Source organism: Hyla sarda, chromosome 3 (assembly GCF_029499605.1).
Source record: "Hyla sarda isolate aHylSar1 chromosome 3, aHylSar1.hap1, whole genome shotgun sequence".
Taxonomy (NCBI): Eukaryota; Metazoa; Chordata; class Amphibia; order Anura; family Hylidae; genus Hyla; species Hyla sarda.
This window is the reverse complement of record NC_079191.1, coordinates 337,971,637-337,996,372: the sequence shown is the minus strand read 5'-3', so window position 1 is coordinate 337,996,372 and position 24,736 is coordinate 337,971,637. Positions and strand designations below refer to the sequence as shown.

The 24,736-nt window shown below is 43.3% G+C and overlaps 1 protein-coding gene across 7 annotated transcripts in view; it reads right to left on the bottom strand.

Moving 5' to 3' along the window:
• The window catches only part of BIRC6 (baculoviral IAP repeat containing 6), a 338,837-nt gene that overhangs the window by 267,918 nt on the left and 46,183 nt on the right, over positions 1 to 24,736 (bottom strand). For all 7 annotated transcript variants that reach the window (XM_056567403.1, XM_056567397.1, XM_056567396.1 and 4 more), the window contains exons 5-12: positions 20,845 to 20,956; positions 20,668 to 20,750; positions 19,016 to 19,238; positions 18,762 to 18,925; positions 17,468 to 17,526; positions 14,864 to 16,258; positions 4,418 to 4,567; positions 4,048 to 4,273 (exon numbers count right to left, since the gene is read on the bottom strand). In XM_056567403.1, coding sequence (XP_056423378.1) covers positions 4,048 to 4,273; positions 4,418 to 4,567; positions 14,864 to 16,258; positions 17,468 to 17,526; positions 18,762 to 18,925; positions 19,016 to 19,238; positions 20,668 to 20,750; positions 20,845 to 20,956 — 2,412 coding nt within the window. The remainder of the gene's footprint in view (positions 1 to 4,047; positions 4,274 to 4,417; positions 4,568 to 14,863; positions 16,259 to 17,467; positions 17,527 to 18,761; positions 18,926 to 19,015; positions 19,239 to 20,667; positions 20,751 to 20,844; positions 20,957 to 24,736) is intronic.

Below are 24,736 nucleotides of genomic sequence, written 5' to 3'. Positions count from 1 at the left end.
CTTCATTGGGGATACCTTACTCATGGGTATATGCTCTTGCCACTAGGAGGCAGACACTAGGAAAAACATTTGGCTTCTACCTGGCAGGATATACCCACCCACTGGAAGTGAGATAATCAGTATTGTCACAAAGCAGTAGGAGAAGCCAACAAAGAAATATTTCCGACGGACCCTAGAAAAGAATTTGGATTAAAAACCCAAGATCCGGAAAAGATTATCCGGACAAGAAAGGAAGAAATGGGTGTGTGCAGTGTCCCCCAATGAAGGCTACAAGAAAGAGATTTTACGGCGAGTACAAAAATAATCTCCTTTTCTCAGTCGCTCTTCATTGGGGGACACCTTACTGATGGGACGTACCAAAGCAGTGCCTGGGGTGGGGGAAAAAAACAACCATCAGGGGAAGGGAGTCAGTCTGGAGACTGAACCCCAGTCAACAGGAAAGAGGAGACCGGATGAGACCCCAGGCCCCACGGATGAGACCACGGGCCAAAAGTCAACAGAAGCCTGGAACTGAGCGTCCGGTAGTTCCCACCATCCATGTAGATGGACCAGGATGCCAAAGGAAGGGACCGTCCTTAGTAGAGACTCAAAACCTAAAGTCCACATAGAGAGACAAGAAAGTCGAATCGAGGGCCCACTGGGCCACAACCAACCTGGAAGGAGGTAGGAAACCAACTCCAAGTGAAGCACAAAACCACATCCACACACAGAAAGTGGGTTACCCACCTTCAGCTGTGAGGGGCGGGCAGGCATAAGGAGAGGGATCAGTAGAGCAGCAAATCACCACAAGGAAACCATGCCGACAACCGTCTGGCTGACTGGAAAAGGATCCCTGAATACACAGAATCACGGCCGATCTGATGGGCAACCGGGTGGTGTAGCAGGCCATGCAGACCAATATCTGGCTGACTGGCATACAGCCCCTGGTACCTGAAAGGACACTCATTGGAACTCCTCGCACCAGTAGCGAGGTACGGAAATCCCTGTAATGCACGCGGCAGTCCCTTGATGGAGACCAATGGTGGTGGACACCGTGCAGACAATAGTCTCGCTTATCGTTAAGGTACCCTCCAGGCGCTGGCAGGTATCGATAGGGGTATAACAGCACAGCTAGGCGTGCTGTGTCCCTAGATACATCTGGGAGGCGTAGGAGCCATGGATAGTATCCCATCGCCCTGCATAGGGTCCATAGGACACTCTTGGTCACTTCTTCAGACACCGTACACCACGAGTGGGGTATCGACACTCCAGCAGCGGTCATGTGATAAGTGACCGGAGGCGAAGGAACCACGCAGACCACTGTCTGGCTTACTAGTATAGGGTCCAGAGTATAAATCGAGGCACTCCTTTGGACACCTTGCACTGGTAGTGGGGTATCGGAATTCCAGACACGGATGCAGCCGCATTTTGATGAGTGACAGGCCATAGAGGAAACCATGCATTCAGGCCATGCCCACGCAGTGTGCAGGGGCCAATGTACACACAGGGACAATGCCCCAGAAATCCCATGAAATACGGGAAAAAATGGCAGCAGACACAACTACATGAGATAGGAGACCTGCGGGGGAAGGAGGTGGGGGTTGGGGTGGGGGGGTGAGTCATTGGCAGGTGTCCCAGTGCCCCCCTCCCCGGGAAGGAAAGGCCGCACAGGACTTTGCAGATGACTGACAGTGAGGTACAGACCTCTGAAGGGGTCCCTTGCTTGCGCTAGAAAGGCAATGGTCAGTTGAGGCACCCCATCGGAAATCTGTCCGTGTAGAAAGGGACCGCCAAAAAGCCACGGGTGCGGCAAATGTGACGTGGCAACAGTTGGTAAGGGAAAGTCCATATTTTTCATGTATCCCTGGATATCTCCAGGGGACCAGGCGTCCTTGGTAAGGACCTGTGATATCTGATCATAATTACCCCACAAAAGGAACATGCCTAAGGAGAGGGGTCTGAAGAGACTGCAAGCATGCAGTATAGAAGTTGCCACCAGAGGGAGCTCCTTGGTAAGAATCAAACCAAAAGCTGAGGAGACACATATTACAACCAACAGAGGGCATTATAGTAGGACGTACCAAAGCAGTGCCCTCAGGAGAGGGGATGCAATGACCCCTGGTTCCTGCCGGCAGGAGAGGGGAAAGGGGCACAGTGAGCCAGCTCCACCTCCCCCCCCCCCCTTCCAAACCAAGGAGCCCCGTCCGACCCGGCAGGGGAACACTAAAATAGTGTGCGGTGCGGGAGAGGGGAAGGGAGGCGGAGCTAAGTCTGCTCCCCCTCAACCAAGGAGCCGCTGTTGACAAGGCAGGAGAATACAAAAAGAGGAACCCGCTGCAGGAGAGGGAAGGAGGGCAGAGCTATGCGACTACCACTAGCCCTGATGGCTGCCAGCTGGGGAGGAGGAGACTGATAACTCCTCGGTCCCGTGCTGCAGAAGGACGGTGTTTGGAGCGATGCTCCAATACCCGGCCCATGATGGTCACCGGCTATATAACCACTGGAAGGAGGGGAGCAGCGCCGGGAAAAGAAACTGCCCCAATCCCCACTACTAGAAGCGCTCCTAAGTGACTACGGGGAAGAATGTGGGCGCCCATGTATAAAGCTGCCAGTGCCAAAAAGGTTCCCCCGTGTGCGGGAGTAGAGAGCCAGAATAGTACTGAGCCTGAATAGCGGAGCCTGACACAGAGCCAGAACAGTTCTAGAGACCCAGGGAATGATTAACTCCTTAAGTCCCCAACAGGGCCCGACAAAAGTTCATGTAAAAGAGAGAAGAGAGGGAGGGTGTTGTATATACTCACCCAGACTGCTTCAACCAGCTTATGGCCACGCTGCATCATACCAGGCTAAGATAGCGGGGCAAGCAGGGGCAGCGGACCCAGGGTACAACCTCCAGGCGCTGGCCATTGGCGGGAAGGGGTTAACAGTACATACTCTATGGGGGACATGTATCATTATTTGTGTATGGTAGAAGCAGTTTACCTCTTTCCCCGAATTCTAAATTATGCGCAGAAGCGCAAAATTTATCAATCAAGCGCAATGAGCTTCATAAATTGTGGGTAAATATAGTAATCTCCTCAATCCCCTCTTTGGAATATAGAATCGATGATTTAGAGCATCTTACTACGTTAAGTCCAAGATGGCTTATATTTGCGCAAAAAAAAACAGCTCTTGCGGCAAAATTTTTGGTGTAAAGGAAAAGTACACAGTTAATAAATCCATGCGTACTATAGATGTCCCTCCAAGGTACCCCGATTTGGCCACATCTGGAGGACATGCTCTACCAAAACGTGCGCAAAAAAATACACACAAAACAGGGGTAAAATCTTTGATAGATGTCCCCCTATGTCTGTTCCCCTTTGTGGCATATGGGGGAACAGATAGCGCCATGCTCCTGAACTCCCACCTGAAAAAGGGGAACAAAAAGGGAGATAAAAACCTAACTAAACTGTCCTTACTAGAAAATACTAAAATAAAAAGACCAGGTCTGGAGAGCACCAGACATGTGTCTTGCCTCCTACTGACACTAGCTCAAACTGATTACCTCACTTCCAGTGGGCGGGTATATCCTGCCAGGGAGGAACTGACTTTTTTTTCCTAGTGTCAGCGCCTCCTAGTGGCAAGAGCATAGTATAGGTGTCCCCCAATGAAGAGCGACCGAGAAACAGTAATCTTAAAAGGTGACATTTTTACAGGGAAACTCATCAGTTTCACCTGCACTAACTTGTTGGTACAGGTGTGTAGTGTGGGTGGCCTTGATGATATCCATACTTACCTGTCCCCGATCCGTAGTCCCATTCACCTGTTATTCATGATGTCACCACTGCAGCAGCGGTTACACCACTGTACTCCTGAAGCTCTGCCCGTGCACCAAAGCCTTCAAAACAAGGAAGATAACAGGCCAACTGATAGGGGACAGGTAAGTAGGGTTATCATCAGTGTCACCCTGCATTACTGCCCTGTACCAACAGGTTATTGCAGGAGAAACCGATAACAGTTTCCCTAAAACAAATGGACTACATTCTACAGTATTTAACTTTACAAGCCTCATTTAAAGCTGAAGAGTACCTGTCATTCTGTAGTTTCCAAGTACGGGTGTGTTGGGCGGCATCACCATGGTGCTGCTGGTGTAAATGCTGAGGATGGCGTCTTTGTTGCTGCTCTTGCTGAACTTCTACCCAGCAAGGTGGCACAGTCGCAGAAAATCTTGGTATCAGAGTCTCAAAACGGGTAAGTTCTACTAAGCACGTCAGCATTTCCAAGGAGAATGGTTGCTCAACTAAAAGGTCAACACCTGAAGGAAGAACAACCAATATCCATAAAACACACCCAAAAATGTTCAACTACAGTAGAGATCAGAGATTTAAGCAGTGCACCACATTCCACAAGGAAATGTGGAATACATAAAAGGGGCACGTTTTCATCTGTGTGCACTTACCCGTAATACCAGGACTTGAAGGGTTTGACAACGGCTTAATACCTTCTATTAACTGCTCCACCCCCTTTGTCAATGACCCATCTACAAGGATATCAGTTTCATCCAGATCATCACATGTTCCTCCAATTTGAAGAAAATGAAGCTCTCCACCTAAAAAGAAAGTGATGGAATCTAAGTTGTAGTTGTCACACAAACTGCCAACTGTGCCAAAAAATTAAGAGGCCACGTCTAATACTTAAAGTGTACCAATCACATCCAACAAATTTTTTTTTTTTAAATATATCACTCAGTACCTAATCCTGGCCATGTGCATCTAATTTTTATGTGTCTAGCTCCTTTATTTTTTTCATTACACTTTTAATTTAGCTCACTTGTCTGAATTCCTCTCAAAAGGGAGGGGGCGTGACCTCACTGTGCAGGTCTCCACCCCCTACCTCAGTATGCTGTCTGCGCACATCTCCCCTAGCATTAGCAAAACTACAACTCCCAGCTTGTCCTCACTGACAGTAGCAGGACACAAGATGACAGTGGGAGGATTTTTCATCCAGCTGTGAGCCCTGCACTCACAGCTGTCAATCAAGGAAGTGTGTCCATGACATAGGTGATGATGCATGGACACAGCAGGACTAGTATGTGTCCAAGCAGGCAGGGGGGGGGGGGCAGTTGTTTGACTGGCTTTTTCAATATGAAATACTGAAAATGTTTTAATGAAAGCAATTGCAAAACCTATTGCATAGGCATATATATGCTTTACAACATATCAACATTTTTTGTATCTGACAGTGCCCATTTAACCCCTTAACGACCAAGCCCATTTTCACCTTAAGGACCCAGGCCAATTTTATTTTTGCGCTTTCGTTTTTTCCTCCTCGCCTTATAAAATCCATAACTTTTATATTTCCATCTACAGACCCATATAATGGCTTGTTTTTTGTGTGACCAATTGTACTTTGTAATGAAACCTCTCATTTTATCATAAAATGTACGGCAAGCCCAAAAAAAAATTTTTTAGGGAGGAAATTTAAATGAAAACCTAAATTTTGCACATTTTGGAGGTGTTCGTTTTCACACTGTACAATTTACGGTAAAAATGATATTTTTTTTTTCTGTGGGTCAATACGATTAAAATGATACCCATGGCTAGATACTTTTATATTCTTGCACCGCTTAAAAAAAAATTCTAAAACTTTTTGTACAGAATCAGTAATCCAAAATCGCACTATTTTGACCACCTATAACTTTCATTTTTCCGCATATAGGGCGGTATTGGGGCTAATTTTTTGCGCCGTCATCTGTTGTTTTTTTTAGATAACACATTTGCATACACAGAACTTTTTGATCATTTTTTATAAAAAATTTTAATAAAATGTGACAAAAAAAAAGCTGCATTTTTGGACTTTTTATTTTTTACGTTTATGCCATTCACTGTACGGGATCATTAACATTATATTTTGATAGTTAGGACATTTACGCACGCGGCGATACCAAATATGTTTATTTTTTTTTTAATTACGCTTTTTGGGGTAAAATGGGGAAAAACTGACAATTTTCATTTTTATTGGAGGGGGGGATTTTTCACATTTTTTTACTTTTTATTTTTACATTTTTCAACTTTTTTATTTTTATATTTTTTTTACACTTTTTATGTCCCCATAGGGCAGTGTTTCCCAACCCAGTCCTCAAGGCACACCAACATTCCGGGTTTTTTCAGTTACTCCATTGGAATAGAACAAGGAAAAATTTTAATCCTGGACTGTTGGTGTGCCTTGAGGACTGGGTTGGGAAACACTGCCATAGGGTACTATCTATAGCAATCCTTTGATTGCTAATACTGTGCAGTGCTATGTATAGGACATAGCACTGCTCAGTATTCAGGGATGTGGAATTCCTATCGCCCGACGCCCGGGACAAGCAATTCCGGGCGCCGGGCAGGTGAATTTGTCCGGCCCTTAGCCCGGCTTCGGGCAAGCAGGGCCGGACCTGACAAGTTGCCCAGACCTCTGCAGTCTGTATGGAGCGGGTAGTAATTCACAGTGTGTTCGGTCGGCACTTGGATCGGTGCGGGTGCCAGGGATAGGGGATCCAATGAGAGTACAAAAGAATCCCGGCACACCAATCTTAGATGCAAATAATTTTTCTTTTTATTAAGGCATAAATTAACACAGCACGCGTTCCGGCCTGTACAGTTGAAAAAGGCTGTACAGGCCGGAACGCGTGCTGCGTTAATTTATACCTTAATAAAAAGAAAAATTATTTGCATCTAAGATTGGTGTGCCGGGATTCTTCTGTATGGAGCGGGCTGCCGACTCCTGCCCGCTCCATACTCTGAAGACCCCGGCTGTAAAAACCTGTGTCCTCCGAAGCAGAGCAGGGGAGATGAGAGGTTGTGTATTTGTCTTCTCTCCCCTGCTCTGCAGACATGCGGGGGGAGAGGAGGGGGCGTGGCTTCTTGCGCCCCGTGCAGACCTGCGTCCTCTGCCTTCACTCCCCCCAGCTGTAGCTTCGGAGAGCTGAGGGGAGGAGGCACGCCTGCACGGGGAGATGCATGCGGCGCTCTGCAGTATGTATGGAGCGGGCTCAGGATTCCTGCCCGCTCCATACTCTGCAGCCCCCGGCTGTTCTCAGTAGCCAGGGGCCGCCGCTAATAGCCAGCATGCTTACCTCTGTTCCCTGCTGTCCCGCTCTCACTTATAGAGCCTGGCTTGACTAGGCTCTATCAATGGATCACAGAGCACACAGATCAATAAAGTTCAATAGATCTCTATTCATTTGTCTGAGGAATCTAATGATTCCTCATATAAGTGTAATAAAGTGTTTAAAAAAAAAAAAAGTTTTAATAAAAGTTTGAAAGACACACATTAACCCAGTGGTCTTCAAACTGTGGCCTTCCAGATGTTACAAAGCTACAATTCCCAGCATGCCAGGACAGCCTTTGGCTGTCCGGGCATGCTGTGAGTTTTAGTTTTGCAACATCTGGAGGGCCACAGTTTGAAGACCGCTGCATTAACCCCTTCCATGTTAAAAGTTCAAATCACCCCCTTTTCCTATATAAAAACATGTAAACATAATAAAAATAAACGTATTTGGTATTGCTTCGTGCGTAATTGTACGACCTAGTAAAATATAACATTATGTATCCCGTACGGTAAATGTAAAAAAAATACCAAACCACAGATTTGCAATTTTTTATAATATCCCAGAAAAAAAGTTAAAAAGCGATTAAAAAGTCAGATCAATACAAAAATGGTACCGATACAAAAAACTGATTATGGTGCAAATAATGAGCCCTCATACAGCCTGGTATGCGGAAAAAAAATAAAGCTACAGGGGTTAAAAAATGGCAATTCAAAAAATTAGAAAAAGTCCAGAATTAGTAAAACGTAAACGTTGACGTAAACGATGCAAATCTGGTATTGCTGTAATCAGGTGGCCTAAAGTATAAAACTAACATGTTACCTCAACCACAAGGTAAATGGCGCAGAAAAGAAAAACACCAAATCTGCTAAATTAACTTTTTACTATTTCAATTTCACTTCCCCCAAATATATATTTATTATTTTTTTGGTTCAGAGAATATGTTGTGGAATAATTAAAAGGTATCATTATAGTAGGTAGTTGTGGCTATTATAGGGCGAGGAGGAAAAAATTAGAGCATAAAAGCGAAAATTGGCCCGGACAAGTGGATCGTCATGAGGGACAAGTAGATTTTGCTCCATTTTAGTCCCGTGGACAAGTAGTTTTTTATAAAATTTCCACACCCCTGGTATTATCGGTCATCTTCTGCTCTGGTCTGCTCGATCTCAGACCAGAGCAGAAGACCCCGGGAGACGGCCGGAGCCAGGTAAGGGGACCTCCGGCCGCCATGCTGGATGATCGGATCGCGGCGGCAGCGCTGCGGGGGATCCGATCAGCCATTCAAAGTGCCGCACTGCCGCAATCTGTATTGATCACGGCATCTGAGGGGTTAATGGCGGACATCCGCGTGATCGCAGATGTCTGCCATTACGGGCGGGTCCCCAGCTGCTACTAGCAGCCGGAACCTGCCGTGTATGACGCGAGCACCGTTCTGATGCTCGCGGTCATACACAGGACGTAAATGTACGTCCTGGTGCGGGAAGTCCCGCCTAACCAGGACGTACATTTACGTCCGTGGTCGTTAAGGGGTTAAGGACATTGGGTGTAAATGTATATGCTAATTGTGCTGGTTCTTCGCACAATCGTGCTGATGTCTGCCATTAACTCCTTAGATGCCGTCATATGGATTTTTCAAGCCATCATATGGATTTTAAGGTGCAAAATTGAAAGGGTTATGATTTTTAAAAGGTGAGGAAAAAATGAAAGTGCAAAAAGGGAAAAATCCTCCGTCCAAGGGGTTAAGTTCTTTTTTTTTTTTTTTTTCCTTTCTGCCTGACCACAGTGCTCTCTGCTGACACCTCTGTCCATGTCAGGAACTGTTCAGAGCAGGAGAGGTTTGCTATGGGGATTTGATCCTGCTCTGGACAGTTCATAGACAGAGGTATCAGCAGAGAGCACTCTGGTCAGACAGAAAAAAATTCTAAAAGAAAAGAACTTCCTGTGGAGCATATAGCAGCTGATAAGTACCAGAAGGATTAAATGGGCACTGTCAGATATAAAAACTTTTGTTATGTTGTAAAGCATGCAAAACCAATAGGTTTTGCAATTGCTTTCATTAGAAAATTCAGTATTTCATATTGAAAAAGCCAGTCAAAGAACTGCACATCCACCCCACACACCCACCGCCTCCTGGGATGCATTCCAGTCCTGCTGTGTACACTGCTGTGTCACTATGTCATGGACCCACTTCATGATTGACTGCAAGCTGCTCTGCTCTCAGCTCCATCACTGCCTGTGTTTACTTGTCTGCTGTGTGAAGAGAAGGGGAGGGTCAGGAACACACTGCAGCTGGGCTCTCACAGAGAAGGTTGAGAGGGGGAGAAACACACAGCAGCCGGTGAATAGAGGATTTATTTGTTTAAAAAGCAAGTGTCCCTGCATGTATGTGGATTTATATGTATGTATGTGTATATATCAGTGAATATATGAAGTGAATGTGTCTGTGTAATACAGAGGGACTACAAGCATATGCCCCAGCTGTTGCAAAACTACAACTCAAAAGGAAGTGTGGGCATGCTGGGAGCTGACGTTTTGCAAAAGCTGTAGGCACACAGCTTGTGTGTGTTTGTGAATAGCATAAAACCAGAAAGGAAAGGGTTACTGCTCCCAGAGGAGAAAGGGACCCGCCCCCTACATGTAAATGAAAGTACTTTCACTTTGCAATCACTCCAAGTAAATAAAGTAAATTCTAAGAGAAATATTTGGCATAGGCACATAAAGATTATGAGAGAAATTTATCAAAACCTGTCAAGTGGAGAAGTTGCTGAGTTGCCCATAGCAACCAGATTGCTTCTTTTGTTTCTAAGAGGCTTTTTCCAAAATGAAAGAAGCAATCTGATTGGTTGCGATTGGCAACTCAGAAGCTTTTCCTCTGGACAGGTTTTGATAAATCTCCCCATATATGTCAGAATGAGATACTGAGCAACATCCAAGTTTTTTTTTTAGTTTTTTTTGTGATGTGACAGGTACGCTTTAACCCCTTAACGGCCAATGACGTAAATGTATGTCCTGGTGCGGAGGTAATTGGCACACCAGGATGTACATTTATGCCCTGTGTATGACTGCGAGCGTCGGAGCGGTGTTCGCGTCATACACTACAGGTCCCGGCTACTATCAGCAGCCGGGGACCCGGTGATAATGTCCGACATCCGCGATCGCGCGGATGTCCGCCATTAACCCCTCAGATGCCGTGATCAATACAGATCACGGCATCTGCGGCAATGCGCATGTTAAAATAGATTAACGGAACGCCTGCAACGCTGCCGCGATGATCCGATCATCCATACTGGCGGACGGAGGTCCCCTCACCTGCCTCCGTCCATCTCCTGGGGTCTTCTGCTCTAGTCTGAGATCGAGCAGAAGATAGTCGATAATACTGATCAGTGCTATGACCTATGCATAGCACTGAACAGTATTAGCAGTCAACTGATTGCTATTGATATGTCCCCATAGGGGACTAAGTGTAAAAGAAAGTTGAAAAATGTAAAAATAAAAAGTAAAAACTAAAGTGAAAAATCCCCTCCCCCAATGAAAATGAAAATTGGCCCTTTTTCCCCATTTTACTCCCAAAAAACGTAATTTTTTTTTAAATTAACATATTTGGTATCACCGCGTGCATAAATGTCAGAACTATCAGAATATAATGTTAATGATCTAGTACAGTGAACGGCATGAACATTAAAAAAAAAAATCAAAAAATGCTGCTTTTTTTGTCACATTTTATTCCCAAAAAAATTAATAAAAAGTGATCTAAAAGTTTTATATATGCAAATGTGGCATCGATAAAAATTATAGACGACTGTGCAAAAAAGGAGCCCTCATACCACCCCATATACGGAAAAATTTAAAAGTTATAGGTGGTCAAAATAGGGCGATTTTAGAAGACTGATTTTGTACAAAAAGTTTGAGATTTTTTTTAAGCGGTACAAAAAATAGATAAGTATCTAGCCAGGGGTATCATTTTAATCGTATTGACCCACAGAATAAAGAACACGTGGTTTTCATTTAAATTTCCTCCCTAAAAAAAAATTATTCTTTGGGTTGGTCATACAATTTTTGTAAAACGAGGTTTTATCACAAAGAACAATTGGTCACGCAAACAACAAGCCCTTATATGAGTCTGTAGATGTAAATATAAAATTATGGATTTTAGAAGGAGAGGAGGAAAAAACGCAAAAATAAAATTGGCCTGGTGCTTAAGGTCAAAATGGGCTTGGTCCTTAAGGGGTTAAGGTTTTTAATTAGAAGCAATTCACAAATTTGTTTAACTTTCTGGCATCAGTTTAGTAAAAAAAAAAATTTGTCCACCAGAGTACCCTTTTGAAAGCATACTTTGGTGGGGAAAAATGTTTTTAAATCAACTGGTGCCAAAACGTTATACAAATTTGTAAATTACAAATTACCGTATTTAAAATTTTTAGCCTAAAGTCTATCTGCGTGTTATACACCGATAAGCCGCTGCAGTTCAATGATTTAAAGCGGGCGCTTTAAATCAATGAACTGCAGCGGCTTTTGCAGGTGCAGAGACCTGCCGTCGCTGCCGGCTTCTCTGCCCCTGCCTGTCCTGGGGTCCAGTGACGTTGAAGACGTCACTCGTCATTGCGTCTCGCAGCGCATAGCATCGACGCAGGGGATGCCACACCGGAGGCCAGAAGCAGCGCGGACCTGACCCCGGCAACAGGTAATTATACAACCGGGGATGGGGGAGGCAACGGGGCAGCGGCGCCAGCAATGGGTGCCGCTGCCCCTTCTCTCCCCCTGGCTATCGGTACCGCTTCTCTCCCCCTGGCTATCGGCGTCAGCAATGGGGCAGCAGCGCCAATAGCCAGGGGGAGAGAAGAGGCAGTGGCGCCGACAGCCAGGGCTCTAGACCCCAGGAAAGGCAGGGGAAGAAAAGCGGGCAACGATAGCCTCTCTCCCCTGCCTTTCCTGGGGGCTTCTGCGGGGTCAGAAACAGTGTATCGGGGTATACACATGCAAACACACGCACCGTCATTTTACCAAGGATATTTGGGTCAAAAACTTTATTTTACCCAAATATCCTTGGTAAAATGAGGGTGCGTGTTATAGGCCGGTGCGTGGTATACCCCAATAAACATGGTATAATTGGTTTATATGCAGTGTACTTTACAGTGAAACTGACATGTTATCTTTATTCTATAGGTTAGTACGATTACAGCGATACCCAATTTAGATTTAATTCTTTTTACAGTAGTAAAATGAAAACACAAAGTAGTCCCTCAAATTAAAATATAAATTGGCTCCAGGATGACCATGGTATGTTGACACCATAACTCTGCAGAAACCTGGGAATTGGTTCTGAAACCCCAAAATGTCATCTAAAAATAGGGATAAGTAAAGATTAGTAGATGACTAATAAAGATGAAGTCCTTCCATATAAAAGTAAGAAAGAGCTGCTGGAAGCTGTAAATCACTGTCTATGTAGAGGAATGGAGCTTCTTCAGGATACACACACTGAGTGTCCCAAAAAAAGTAAAGCTGTCCTCACCTTGTGACCAAAGGAGCAGGTAAAGTAGTACAGAACATATAGTACCTTCCTGTATTGTAGAGGGGTTACCAGACAACCTGTCAGTGCATGCACTTCAGTAATACAGCTGTTTTACCAGGGAAATGCCCATTCTGATTGGCCATTGTAAAACGATGGACTACTGTGTGTTCATGCATCCGCTTACTTTTTGCTTATGAATTGTGCCGTTTCTTTTTCTAATCTATATCTATATTTTACAATATCTCAAAATCTACCAATTTTTTCAGGGGTTCACTTTTGCAGCATGATCTGTAGCCTTTATCAGTACCATTTTGGAGTAGATGGCATTTTAAAGCCTTTTATTCAATTTTTCCTGAGACGATGTTACCAAAAATCATCCAATTCTAGTACTGTATTTGTATTTTTCTGTTTATTTCTCTTTTTTCTGGTTGTGTGGGATTAATAATGTCAGGGAAACTATTATGAGCTATCATTTGATTCCTTATACTAACCAATGCTAAGCTATTACATAGCATTGATCAGTTAGATTGGCACTATTAGTAGAGCATGACTGAGGCAGAATATTAGAAGAATTACTAATGCAGGCCTCCCAATGCCATAATGGCTAATCAGCATCTGTCACCTAGGCTTTTATATGTCATTAATTACAGCATTTGAAGAGTTAAATGACTGATATCGGCTTGATCGCCGATGTTGGTCATTGAAAGGGGGTGTGGCAGCTGCTGATCTATTCTTGGCTTGCTTAGGTCTGTAAGAATGCATTACGTGGTTAAGGGGGTCCTCCGCCCTTAGACATCTTATCCCCTATCCCCCCCTCCATCTCTGCTGCAGCACCCCAGTCATCTAGTGCACGGTGTGCCGGATGACTAGCGATGCGGAACAGGAGGCTTGTGAGGCCACGGCCAAGTCGCCCCCCCTTGACGGCTTCCACGCCCCCTTCCATAGACTTGCATTGAGGGGGCGTGATGTCACAAGGGGGTGTGGCTGTGACATGAGCCTCCGGTGCCGCAGCAGGAAAAGCGTGGGGTCCCAGCGGCAGGACCCCCGCGATCAGACATCTAGGGGCGGAGCACCCCTTTAAAGTTACATCAATGAGAAAGTGAAAATTTTGGCAAAAAAAAGCTAAATAAATGGCATCATTGCCTCTTTATTTCTTATTTTAGATGCACCAAAACAATAGAAAGAAGAGAAAAAAAAAGTTTTACAGGTGGACATATGGTAATACATGTAGCAAGGAAAAATGGAGGAGAGCACTATTGGATGAATACCACTAAAACAAAAAGGATATATATGCGGAGGTGGATTGAGGTCCAGCGGAATCAATGACACCTGTGGGGTGCCTGCAATAAAGCTGCAGTAACTAGAAATAGCACATAGAGAACAATAGCTTGCACTCACCGGAGGGAATGTGTCTAGGCGTCCGGAGGAGCATGGAGCAAGTACCGAAGCGGGAGTCCGGACCTCCAGACGCCTAGACACATTCCCTGCGGTGGGTGCATGCTATTGTTCTCTATGGGACATATGGTAATGCTTTATTGTTCACTATCATTTAAGTCATTGTACTCTCAAAGTGCTTAACAACCAATTACGTATTGATCCACTGCACTGATTATGCAAAATGAACCTCATGATAACCGCAATAAATAGCTCTATCTTATTATGACAGGGCAAAAATGACTAGACTTTAGTACGGAGTGTTTTTTTTACTACTGTAGTAAAAAAACTGAGTTTTTATAGAGAACAATTCAAGACAAACTTCCACCACTGAAGCTATTACACCAGATGTGCTGTAAGACAGATAGGGAGGAGGTGTGCTAAATGAGGACATTGCTGGCTCTGGAGGGAAAGTGACATGGTTGCAATAGATGTGTTGTGGTCCCACATCCCTCTGGGTCCCAGAAAACTTCGAATCACCAGATCTCGGAAGCAGAATGAGACACGTGCTGAGGACTGGCTTAAAACGGGATGCTGAAGAAAGCTAAGCCTGTGGCGATCATGTAGCTCAGGGATGTCACCTCATCTAGTGACAAAGGGCGGCCAGAGAGCGGGGACTTGATGCTGGCAAACTTCAGCACTTACAGCAGGGGTGAGTGGCTATTATCTCAGGACCTATGCAAAATGTGTAACTAGTGTACATTATGAACAAATTTAGAAAAAAAAAAATGCTTTTACCACAGAGTCCTCCTTTGAGTAAGTAAGCGAGAGAGTTTATGCTACAATACCGTACTAAACTTTATATTAGATTGCAGGCTCAATCCACAAATCTATCCCCCACAACAACCGGTGCTTACATCCATTCTTACCTTTAGTGCAGGCACATAATCTGTCTGTGCCAGAACAGTAGACAACGGATACAAAAGGATCAACATCATCTGTTCCTTCCTTTTTCGGTGGGTCCACTTTAGCCATAACTTCAAAAGTTGAAAGATCTAATATTTTTACAAATCCACCTTGAGTTGTTACCACTAAATGTCCTAGACTATGCAGCTCTGATTTCTTCTCTTTTCCAGCAAGATTTTTAGGAGTCAGTGGGGCCTCTTCTGAAGACTCCTCAAAGTCGTCCTCCCTATTATCTAAAATATCTGGCTGTAATAGAATAAGTGAGGTAATCGCATCCTGAGGATCTTTAATATGCAAGAGTTTTACCGGCTGTTCCTCCAAAGTCACTATTCTGGTAGTATAATTCATTTTGTAAATTAACAAGTACCCACCACTCACACTTCTCTGGACTGGCTGAATTATTAAAGGATCGTGAACGTCTGCTGAAGACTCACAGGGGATAACATTGATACTTGTTCCATTCATACCGCTGAGACTATGATCAGCTTCTCCTTTCCTCCTACTGCAAAGAGCCGAATTTAATTTGTTTAAATTATTCAAGGCCTCTACTTGATTTATTGCACTCAAGGACTCTGCAGGACATTTCTGTAAACCTATTAAAAGATGGACGCCATCAGCACAAGGAATAATAGAATCTACACACAGGTTCTCCTCCTCTGCAAACTTGGGCAGCCGCATACACTGCACCAATGTCCCAGGCTTAGGAACCATAGAAGTCCACTTGTCTGTGTCAGGGGATGACAGGCTGGCTGTGGCCTCAGCAAACTGCTGGATGTATGTGACAGGGGGGTCTTGAAGAAGCAACTGCTCCTGATTATCAAGTTCCATCTCAATGATTTGCGGGACAGTAAATCCATCATCGTGTAGACTTTTGCTCATAATATTGTTCATATGAGAAAAAAGTTTCCCTGCTTTTTCGTCTGACTCTTTAATGCTGTAAAGCAGTAAAATAGGTAGCGTCCTTTTAACCAAAGGAGAGTTAAGATCAGAGTTCGTGCCAGACTCATTGTCAGTGGAGCCCTGCTCTGAGGAGCTCTCGCCTGGAGTCCTGTTTAAAGCATCAAGTGACCTGCGAGAATTGCTACTTGTAGGGGAGGAGACAGGGGACTTGTATGTCAATAACCCACCGGTCAGTAGGCAAGGAAAGGGAATGTTGTGCTGTTCTAAATGTTTTTCCTTCGTCTTTTCATTTTTACAACCAACTAAAGTAGGATTTGCCCCAAGTTCCTCCAAGTCCTTTACAGTATCTTCAAGAACATTTGCCACAATCTCCCACTGTAGCTTCTCTGGCTGCTGCAGTATACCGAGAGCGGTTACATCCAGGCTCATCTCCAGGGTTTCCTTCTGAGATGTGTGTCCTGTCAAGACAAACAACTATGAGACAACAACAAAAATACAGAATTATACTATGGGAGGATTTCGCCATGTATAGCTTAAACAAAGAACTGTACCAATGTATAAGTAATGATGAGGCCTATATTGCCATTTGGCATTCTTTCTGACGTGAGCTTTTTTCACAACCTGTCAGCTTTATATCAAAAGGGTAGCATTCACCCATTTTTAAAATAAATTTCCCACTCATCTGACTAAAGTGAAATCTGCAGACACCGATACTGTCAACCAAATAGTACAGTCCCTAAGGCTCAGGACCAGGGGGCAGAGCAACAAAGTAATAACTGCACTGGAATGAGGATAGCTGATGGTACAACACTGCATAAAAACTAAGTTTTCTTTTTACTGACCACCAGTCATCTTTAAACAAAGGGGAGGAAGGAGAACACACATCTGCAATAGTAAAATCCCCAGTAATAACTCACACTAAAAGGGCATGCTAAGAGCTCAAGTGCACTGAGCTGCAGCATGCATGCCTTCTCACTCCACCTCCCTTTCCATCTTGACTAAGTGGTGCACACTGCTTAGTGCTGAAAGACAAGGAATGTACATCAATCATGAAGGGCAGGAAGAGGTGGTGGAAGGAGAAGGATTGCATCTTGAGGCTTCCACTGCCTCTGACACTTGAGCTCTGAGCATGAAAGCTGACATTCCTTTTAAAGCATACATCTAAACTTTAAAGCCCACATGAGCCTCAGCTCCAGCAAGCGAGTTCAGTAAATAAGCCCTTTTCTAAAATAAAAAAATAAAAATAGGGCTTGTGGACTAAACTAGTAGAGCCTAAGCAGTTTCCTCAGAAACTGTATCATCCAGCATGGCCTGCATCTCTTCAAGCTGGACTTAAAGATTGTGCAGGACTAAAGCTTTGGATGTGGGCTTTAAGTAAATAAAGTAACTTAATGAAAAGTTATGCAACTTTATAATATACTTCATACGTTTTAATTCCTAAGCATTGTCAAGACCTTTCATATCAGGGAAGTAAAACATCCAGAGGCTAAAAACTACCTTCAACTAATACATGTAAAAGAGAAAAAGAGTACAAAAAAAAAAAAAGTTCTGATACAGGTTCACAGCTTGTTAATTCTGACAGCAATAGATTTTATTCATATGGAAACTTTACAGCTCAGTAGCAGTTTATGGAAACCATGTTTTAAATGACGATACGTATGTATTACCTGTAACTGAGTCGGATCTTGATCGCTCTTCACTATCTGAGTCATCTAGCAAATCATCACTAAAGTAAAATAGGTGAGGTAATATTAAAGCAAATAAGAGAGAAAGCAAAACAACATTCAACTTACTACCCCCATAGTGGATAACATAGCAAGACATCTTTCTCCTAAATGATCCTGAAGCATAAATCACAATAGTAATAGCTGTCTTCCAGGACTTCAACCCTACAATGTCTGTTTAACTTGGTCATTTCCACAATTCAGCACATAGGGAAAAAATATATTCAAATATGTCAAATTACCGAAAGCACCTGTTTTTGTTGCAACACATAAGAGTATAACAACTCAGTGTAGCTACTGTTTTTTTCGCCGTATAAGACGCACCTTTTCTTCCCCAAAACTGGGGGGGGGGGGGGGGGGGGGGGGGGGGGGGAGAGTTGGTGTGTCTTATACGGCGAATACACATTAAAACCCTGTCCTATCGCGGAGGTCCCTGCGGCCATCAACGTCCGGGACCCGCGGCTAATACAGGACATCACCGATCGCGGTGATGCCCTGTATTAACCGTTCAGACCTGGAGATCAAAGCTGACCGCCGCGTCTGAAGCAAAAGTGACACTAACCCGGCTGCACCGGGATGGACCTTACCTGCCTCCTCGGTGTCTGCTCCGTGCCGGGATCCCCTGCATGGCCGGTGCTCTCATTCGCCGTCATCACGTCATCGCACACGCCGTCCCGTCATCCAATAGGAGCGCCGTGCGTAGCGACGTGATGGCGACGACAGAGAGCGAGGATACCGGGCAGCAGAGACGTTCCGTAGCAATGGGGACGCGGCGACCCCGATGGAGGGAGACATCCAGGGCAGCGGTGACAGGTCCGGAGCGGCGGGGACACTTATTACCTCCTATAACCAGTGGTGTTCAACCTGTGGACCTCCATATGTTGCAAAACTACAATTCCGGGCATGCTGGGAGTTGTAGTTTTGCAACATCTGGAGGTCCGCTGGTTGAAGATCACTGTCCTAAACTTTACATTTTATTCTAGATTTTCCTCCTTTAAAAATGGGTGCGTCTTATATGCCAGAGCATCCTATATGGCGAAAATACGGTATATAGGTTTTATCTATGCCTGTTCCGCATGCTGTATATAGCAAATGCTTCATTGCCCCTCAAAGTTAAAGCTTTCATATATGAAGACTTTACTGCATGGCACATAAATTCAGTTTTAGGGTAGAGTCACACACAGCGCATACACACATGTAAAAGATGCAATTATGGATGTACAGTTTCATTTGGTACCTGTCTCCTTCCAACTTTGGGATATCTGAACAGCTAGATGAATCTTCTAACCAAGCAAGTGTTGGTCTGCGAGTTTCCACTGTAGTAGTACTTGAGTCACCGGTGAGCACTAGAAGCTGCACTATTGCAGGATCATATGGATTTACCTCAAACTTTAAGTGCACCTTAAAACCAAAAAGAAGGATGAGGCACACCATTAAACACTGATAAGTATTCTATGACTGATTAAACAAGGAAATATAAAGAGTAAATACCTTCATAAGCTTAGATACATCCCACACACAAATTTTTCCTCTTTTTGTTGCAGCAGCTAAAAAGTGTGGACAGTTCCCCACACCAAAACAGGATATTCTATCTGTGCCATCTGTGCAGGGGAACTGGGCAGGACACGTTGCAAGAGTAACTGAGAGGGGTACATTCTGGGTATGTTCACCTTTCACAAATGGGCAGTTTGGGGAATGTCTCTCGTGTTCAGACCTTGAGAGGAAAAGCAAAAACTGTTAATCTTCCTGATAAGCAAACCCGCCTGTGTGCCTTCATGTATACGGAACCATCAGTACAAATGGATAATATAAGGGAACAATACTAGAAATGAATGATAAACCAAAGATAGTCTGGTCTCCACTGTTAAAAAGTCTGCAGGATTTTGTACAAGAAACTAAAAGTCATGCAGAAACCTTGCAGAGAAAACAGGGCTTAATCTGCTGTTGATATGTGTTACATATTTGGCAAAAAAAAAAAAAAAAAAAAAAAAACAACATCTGAAAAGGCAGCACTTAATATTTTTGTTCTATTGCTAGCAGAGGGGGTTAGCTTATGCTGCATCCACTACCAAAAAGAGAATAGAGAGAGAGAGGATAGAATAGGATGGCACTTCTGGGACACAAAAAAAGGTTCCTTTACGCTTCTCTGTTTTAATTGTAAAATAAGAAAAAAAAATATCCCTTCGGGAGTACCCCTTTACCACTGTAGTATTTATTACCAGCCGCCTTAAAGGGGTTATGCAGGAAAAAACTTAGAGATAGAGAGATAGATATTATATATATATATATATATATATATATATATATATATATATATATATATATATATATATCTCAACTGGCTCCAGAAAGTTAAACAGATTTGTAAATTACTTCTATTAAAAAATCAATCCGTTCAGTACTTATGAGCTGCTGAAGTTGAGTTGTTCTTTTCTATCTAAGTGCTCTCTGATGACACCTGTCTCTGGAAGCGCCCAGTTTAGAAGTAAATCCCCATAGCAAACCTCTTCTACTCTGTGCAGTTCCCGAGACAAGCAGAGATGTCAGCAGAGAGCACTGTTGCCAGACAGAAAACATCAACTCAGCTGATAATTATTGAAAGTAATTATTGAAGTAATTTACAAATCTGTTTAACTTTCTGGAACCAGTTGATCTTAAAAAAAAATAGTTTTTTCCTGGAATACCCCTTTAATGCTGCATTGTCACAGTTAAGGTTTGTTTAATATCCTACTTTGTTTCTTGGTACATTAGTCATCAGTAAATACACGCTAGGAAGATTAGATATAGAATAACGTTTGACTTTCAACTCAATCCACAAGACTGTACTTTCTAGCAGCTGGTCATCGGAGTGACTAGAGGGATAACACATTTCTTGTAAATCCAGTTTAAGGAGTTAACCAGGATTAGACAAAAACATGTTTCCACAAACAGCGCCTGTCTAGTGCTCAGTCTGTGGGTAGCGCTGATGTTTAATTCCACTGCGAGAATGGAGAAGAGTTGAAATATCTCACAGAAAGATGTGGAGCTGTTTTTGGTAGAAAGCAGCTATGTTTTTGTAATCCTGAATAGCCCCAATAAAAAACAAATCTGACATTTGATGTCTTGACAGAAAGAAAGAAAAAAACAAGGATAGTTTTACTTGCCATGGTTCGTCTGTAGGTTCCCAGCAAACTAAACAAACACTACACGTAAAACACATAGCTCGATCATCTCCTGAGGAAGCTGGCTGTAAAAATAAAGAAATACATAAATAAGTCAAAATATAAGTACATGTAGGGATAACAGTGAGTTGACTGTACAACTGATAATTCGTATCTCACCTGATGGTAAAAACCTGCTTGAGCCATAGGGTCAGGTTGAGCCCACCTGTAGCCAACATGAGGCCAAGAAGTGAAGGTCTCCCGTCTGTTTGCTTCACTGTACATCAAAGACCTAGCAGAACATTAAATGGGCACTGTCAGAATCTAAAACTTTGTGTGTTACATCTTGGCAAAACATTAAAGGGGTATTCCAGACAAAAACTTTTATATATATATATATCAACTGGCTCCAGAAAGTTAAACAGATTTGTAAATTACTTCTATTAAAAAATCTTAATCCTTTCAGTATTTATGAGCTTCTGAAGTGAAGGTTGTTCTTTACTGTCTAAGTCCTCTCTGATAACACGTGTCTCGGGAAACGCCCAGATTAGAAGCAAATCCCCATAGCAAACCTTTTCTAAACTGGGTGGTTCCCAAGACAGGTGTCATCAGAGAGCACTTAGACAGAAAAGAACAACCTTAACTTCAGAAGCTCATAAGTACTGAAAGGATTAAGATTTTTTAATTTTTTAAGTAATTTACAAATCAGTTTAACTTTCTGGAGCCGGTTGAATATATGAATATATATATATATATATATATATATATATATATATATATATATATATATATATATATATATATATATATATATATATATATAAGTTTTTGCCTGGAATACCCCTTTAACATTTCTAAAATATCACCTTTTTATAGAAATCAAGGCTTAAAAAACTAAAAAACTAGGGGACTAGAGACCACTAGGGGTCCCCATAGCATTCAGAACATAATCCTGTCTGACTGCAGCATCTTTTTTCCAGCTGAAGCACTGGCTGGGAAAAAAGGGGGAGATTTATCAAAGCCTCATTTTTAACAAGGCCTCTGCAAAATGAAAGAAGCGATCAGATTGGTTGCTATGGGCAACTTTTCCATTGCACAGGTTTTGATAAATCTCATCCAAAGTCCAGTAAGTAAGGGCGGGACTAGCACCCCTCTGTGCTCACTCCTGTCCTATCAGACTCCTGTCAGATAGAGGAGGAGGGGGTTACAGAGCAGCCTGCAGTGATAGGATGAAGAGACCCAGCACAGCAGGCTCATGGAGCAAGTGAATGCACGGTGAGTAAGGACAAGCCCAGCGCTTGCCTCGGACACGTTTTTTCTTGAGCAGTGGATGTCAGAATGAGCAAGCAGCAATACAGATGGATTTGTGAGCTAAATACATAAGCTAGACACACAAATACATGTAAAGCATCTGCATGATCTGGTAAGTAGCATTATTTTGATATGATAGGCTGACAGAAAAAGCTCAACTCAAAAACTGTGGCTACGATTGCTGCTTTAATTGAACATCAAGTAGAGCAGCAATTGGAGAAACAGTAAATCCTAGCAGTATAGCCTAGCATTTACTATGAACAAGGAAGAAAAACTTTACAGCATGCATGATGAACATTACAAACAATAAAGTAGATTACTATTGACTGCAACAGAGTTTTCCAATCACACATATACAAGGTATATGTTAACATCATCGCATTAACCATTATTGTTGCCATTACCATTATATGCATGCCCACCTTTACAGCACATGGGGGGAGATTTATCAAAACCCGCCCAGAGAAAAAGCTGCCCATAGCAACCAATCAGCTTTCTTCTATCATTTTTAACAAGGCCTCTGCAAAATGAAAGCAGCGATCTGATTGGTTGCTATGGGCAACTTTTCCTTTGCACAGGTTTTGATAAGTCTCCCACATGGTTGTAGAAATTGGGTGCTTGGAAAAGGCTAATGCAGCAGAAATTCTGTTGCACAATCTACCAGCAACAAGTGAATACATTGGCCCTGATTTACGAAGGTTTCTCTACACTTTGCCTTTTTTATTTTATTTTTTTAAACACATGCTCGGATCTGTCTGGTTTTCCTCAGCTCAAATCCACCACATTTTCCGTGGAAACCTTAGTAAATATGTAGGGTTTTTGTGAAAATGTCGGGAGAACACACTTTTTTTTCCCCCACCAGCCACGCCCCTTTTTTGGGTTCTCTCAGTAAAATGGTGAATTAGCGGGGTTTTCAATTCGGGCACAGACCATTTCTGGTGCACAACCCGAAAAAACATGTTTTGTCGGGTTTGCAATAAAAAAAATCAGGGCCAATATGTAATTACACCGGTGTTTCCCAACCAGGGTGCCTGCAGCTATGGCAAAACTACAATTCCCAGCATGCCCAGACAGCCTCCGGCTGTCTGGGCATTCTGGAAGTTGTAGTTTTGCCACAGCTGGAGGCAGCCTGTTTGGGAAACACTGCATTAGACCTTACAATCTGCTGTACTCAATATGGGCAACTTACACGGTTCTAGACCTCTGACCTATACTCTTTAATCCAATACCTTCTTAAAACAAATCGGAAACTATTCGTATTCCACAAGCACCCTCTTCACCATAAGCCTAAAGGTAGGGGTCATGCATGAAAATGCCAAATGAAAATACTCACGTCACCCAATTCCCAAACAGCCTTTCACATGACTGCTGTGGTGCGGTATACTATCTACATTTAGCACAGCAGTGGTGCGGTATACTATCTACATTTAGCACAGCAGTGGTGCGGTATACTATCTACATTTAGCACAGCAGTGGTTCGGTATACTATCTACATTTAGCACAGCAGTGGTGCAGTATACTATCTACATTTAGCACAGCAGTGGTGCAGTATACTATCTACATTTAGCACAGCAGTGGTGCAGTATACTATCTACATTTAGCACAGCAGTGGTGCAGTATACTATCTACATTTAGCACAGCAGTGGTGCGGTATACTATCTACATTTAGCACAGCAGTGGTGCGGTATACTATCTACATTTAGCACAGCAGTGGTGCAGTATACTATCTACATTTAGCACAGCAGTGGTGCAGTATACTATCTACATTTAGCACAGCAGTGGTGCAGTATACTATCTACATTTAGCACAGCAGTGGTGCAGTATACTATCTACATTTAGCACAGCAGTGGTGCGGTATACTATCTACATTTAGCACAGCAGTGGTGCGGTATACTATCTACATTTAGCACAGCAGTGGTGCGGTATACTATCTACATTTAGCACAGCAGTGGTGCGGTATACTATCTACATTTAGCACAGCAGTGGTGCGGTATACTATCTACATTTAGCACAGCAGTGGTGCGGTATACTATCTACATTTAGCACAGCAGTGGTGCGGTATACTATCTACATTTAGCACAGCAGTGGTGCGGTATACTATCTACATTTAGCACAGCAGTGGTGCGGTATACTATCTACATTTAGCACAGCAGTGGTGCGGTATACTATCTACATTTAGCACAGCAGTGGTGCGGTATACTATCTACATTTAGCACAGCAGTGGTGCGGTATACTATCTACATTTAGCACAGCAGTGGTGCGGTATACTATCTACATTTAGCACAGCAGTGGTGCGGTATACTATCTACATTTAGCACAGCAGTGGTGCGGTATACTATCTACATTTAGCACAGCAGTGGTGCGGTATACTATCTACATTTAGCACAGCAGTGGTGCGGTATACTATCTACATTTAGCACAGCAGTGGTGCGGTATACTATCTACATTTAGCACAGCAGTGGTGCGGTATACTATCTACATTTAGCACAGCAGTGGTGCGGTATACTATCTACATTTAGCACAGCAGTGGTGCGGTATACTATCTACATTTAGCACAGCAGTGGTGCGGTATACTATCTACATTTAGCACAGCAGTGGTGCGGTATACTATCTACATTTAGCACAGCAGTGGTGCGGTATACTATCTACATTTAGCACAGCAGTGGTGCGGTATACTATCTACATTTAGCACAGCAGTGGTGCGGTATACTATCTACATTTAGCACAGCAGTGGTGCGGTATACTATCTACATTTAGCACA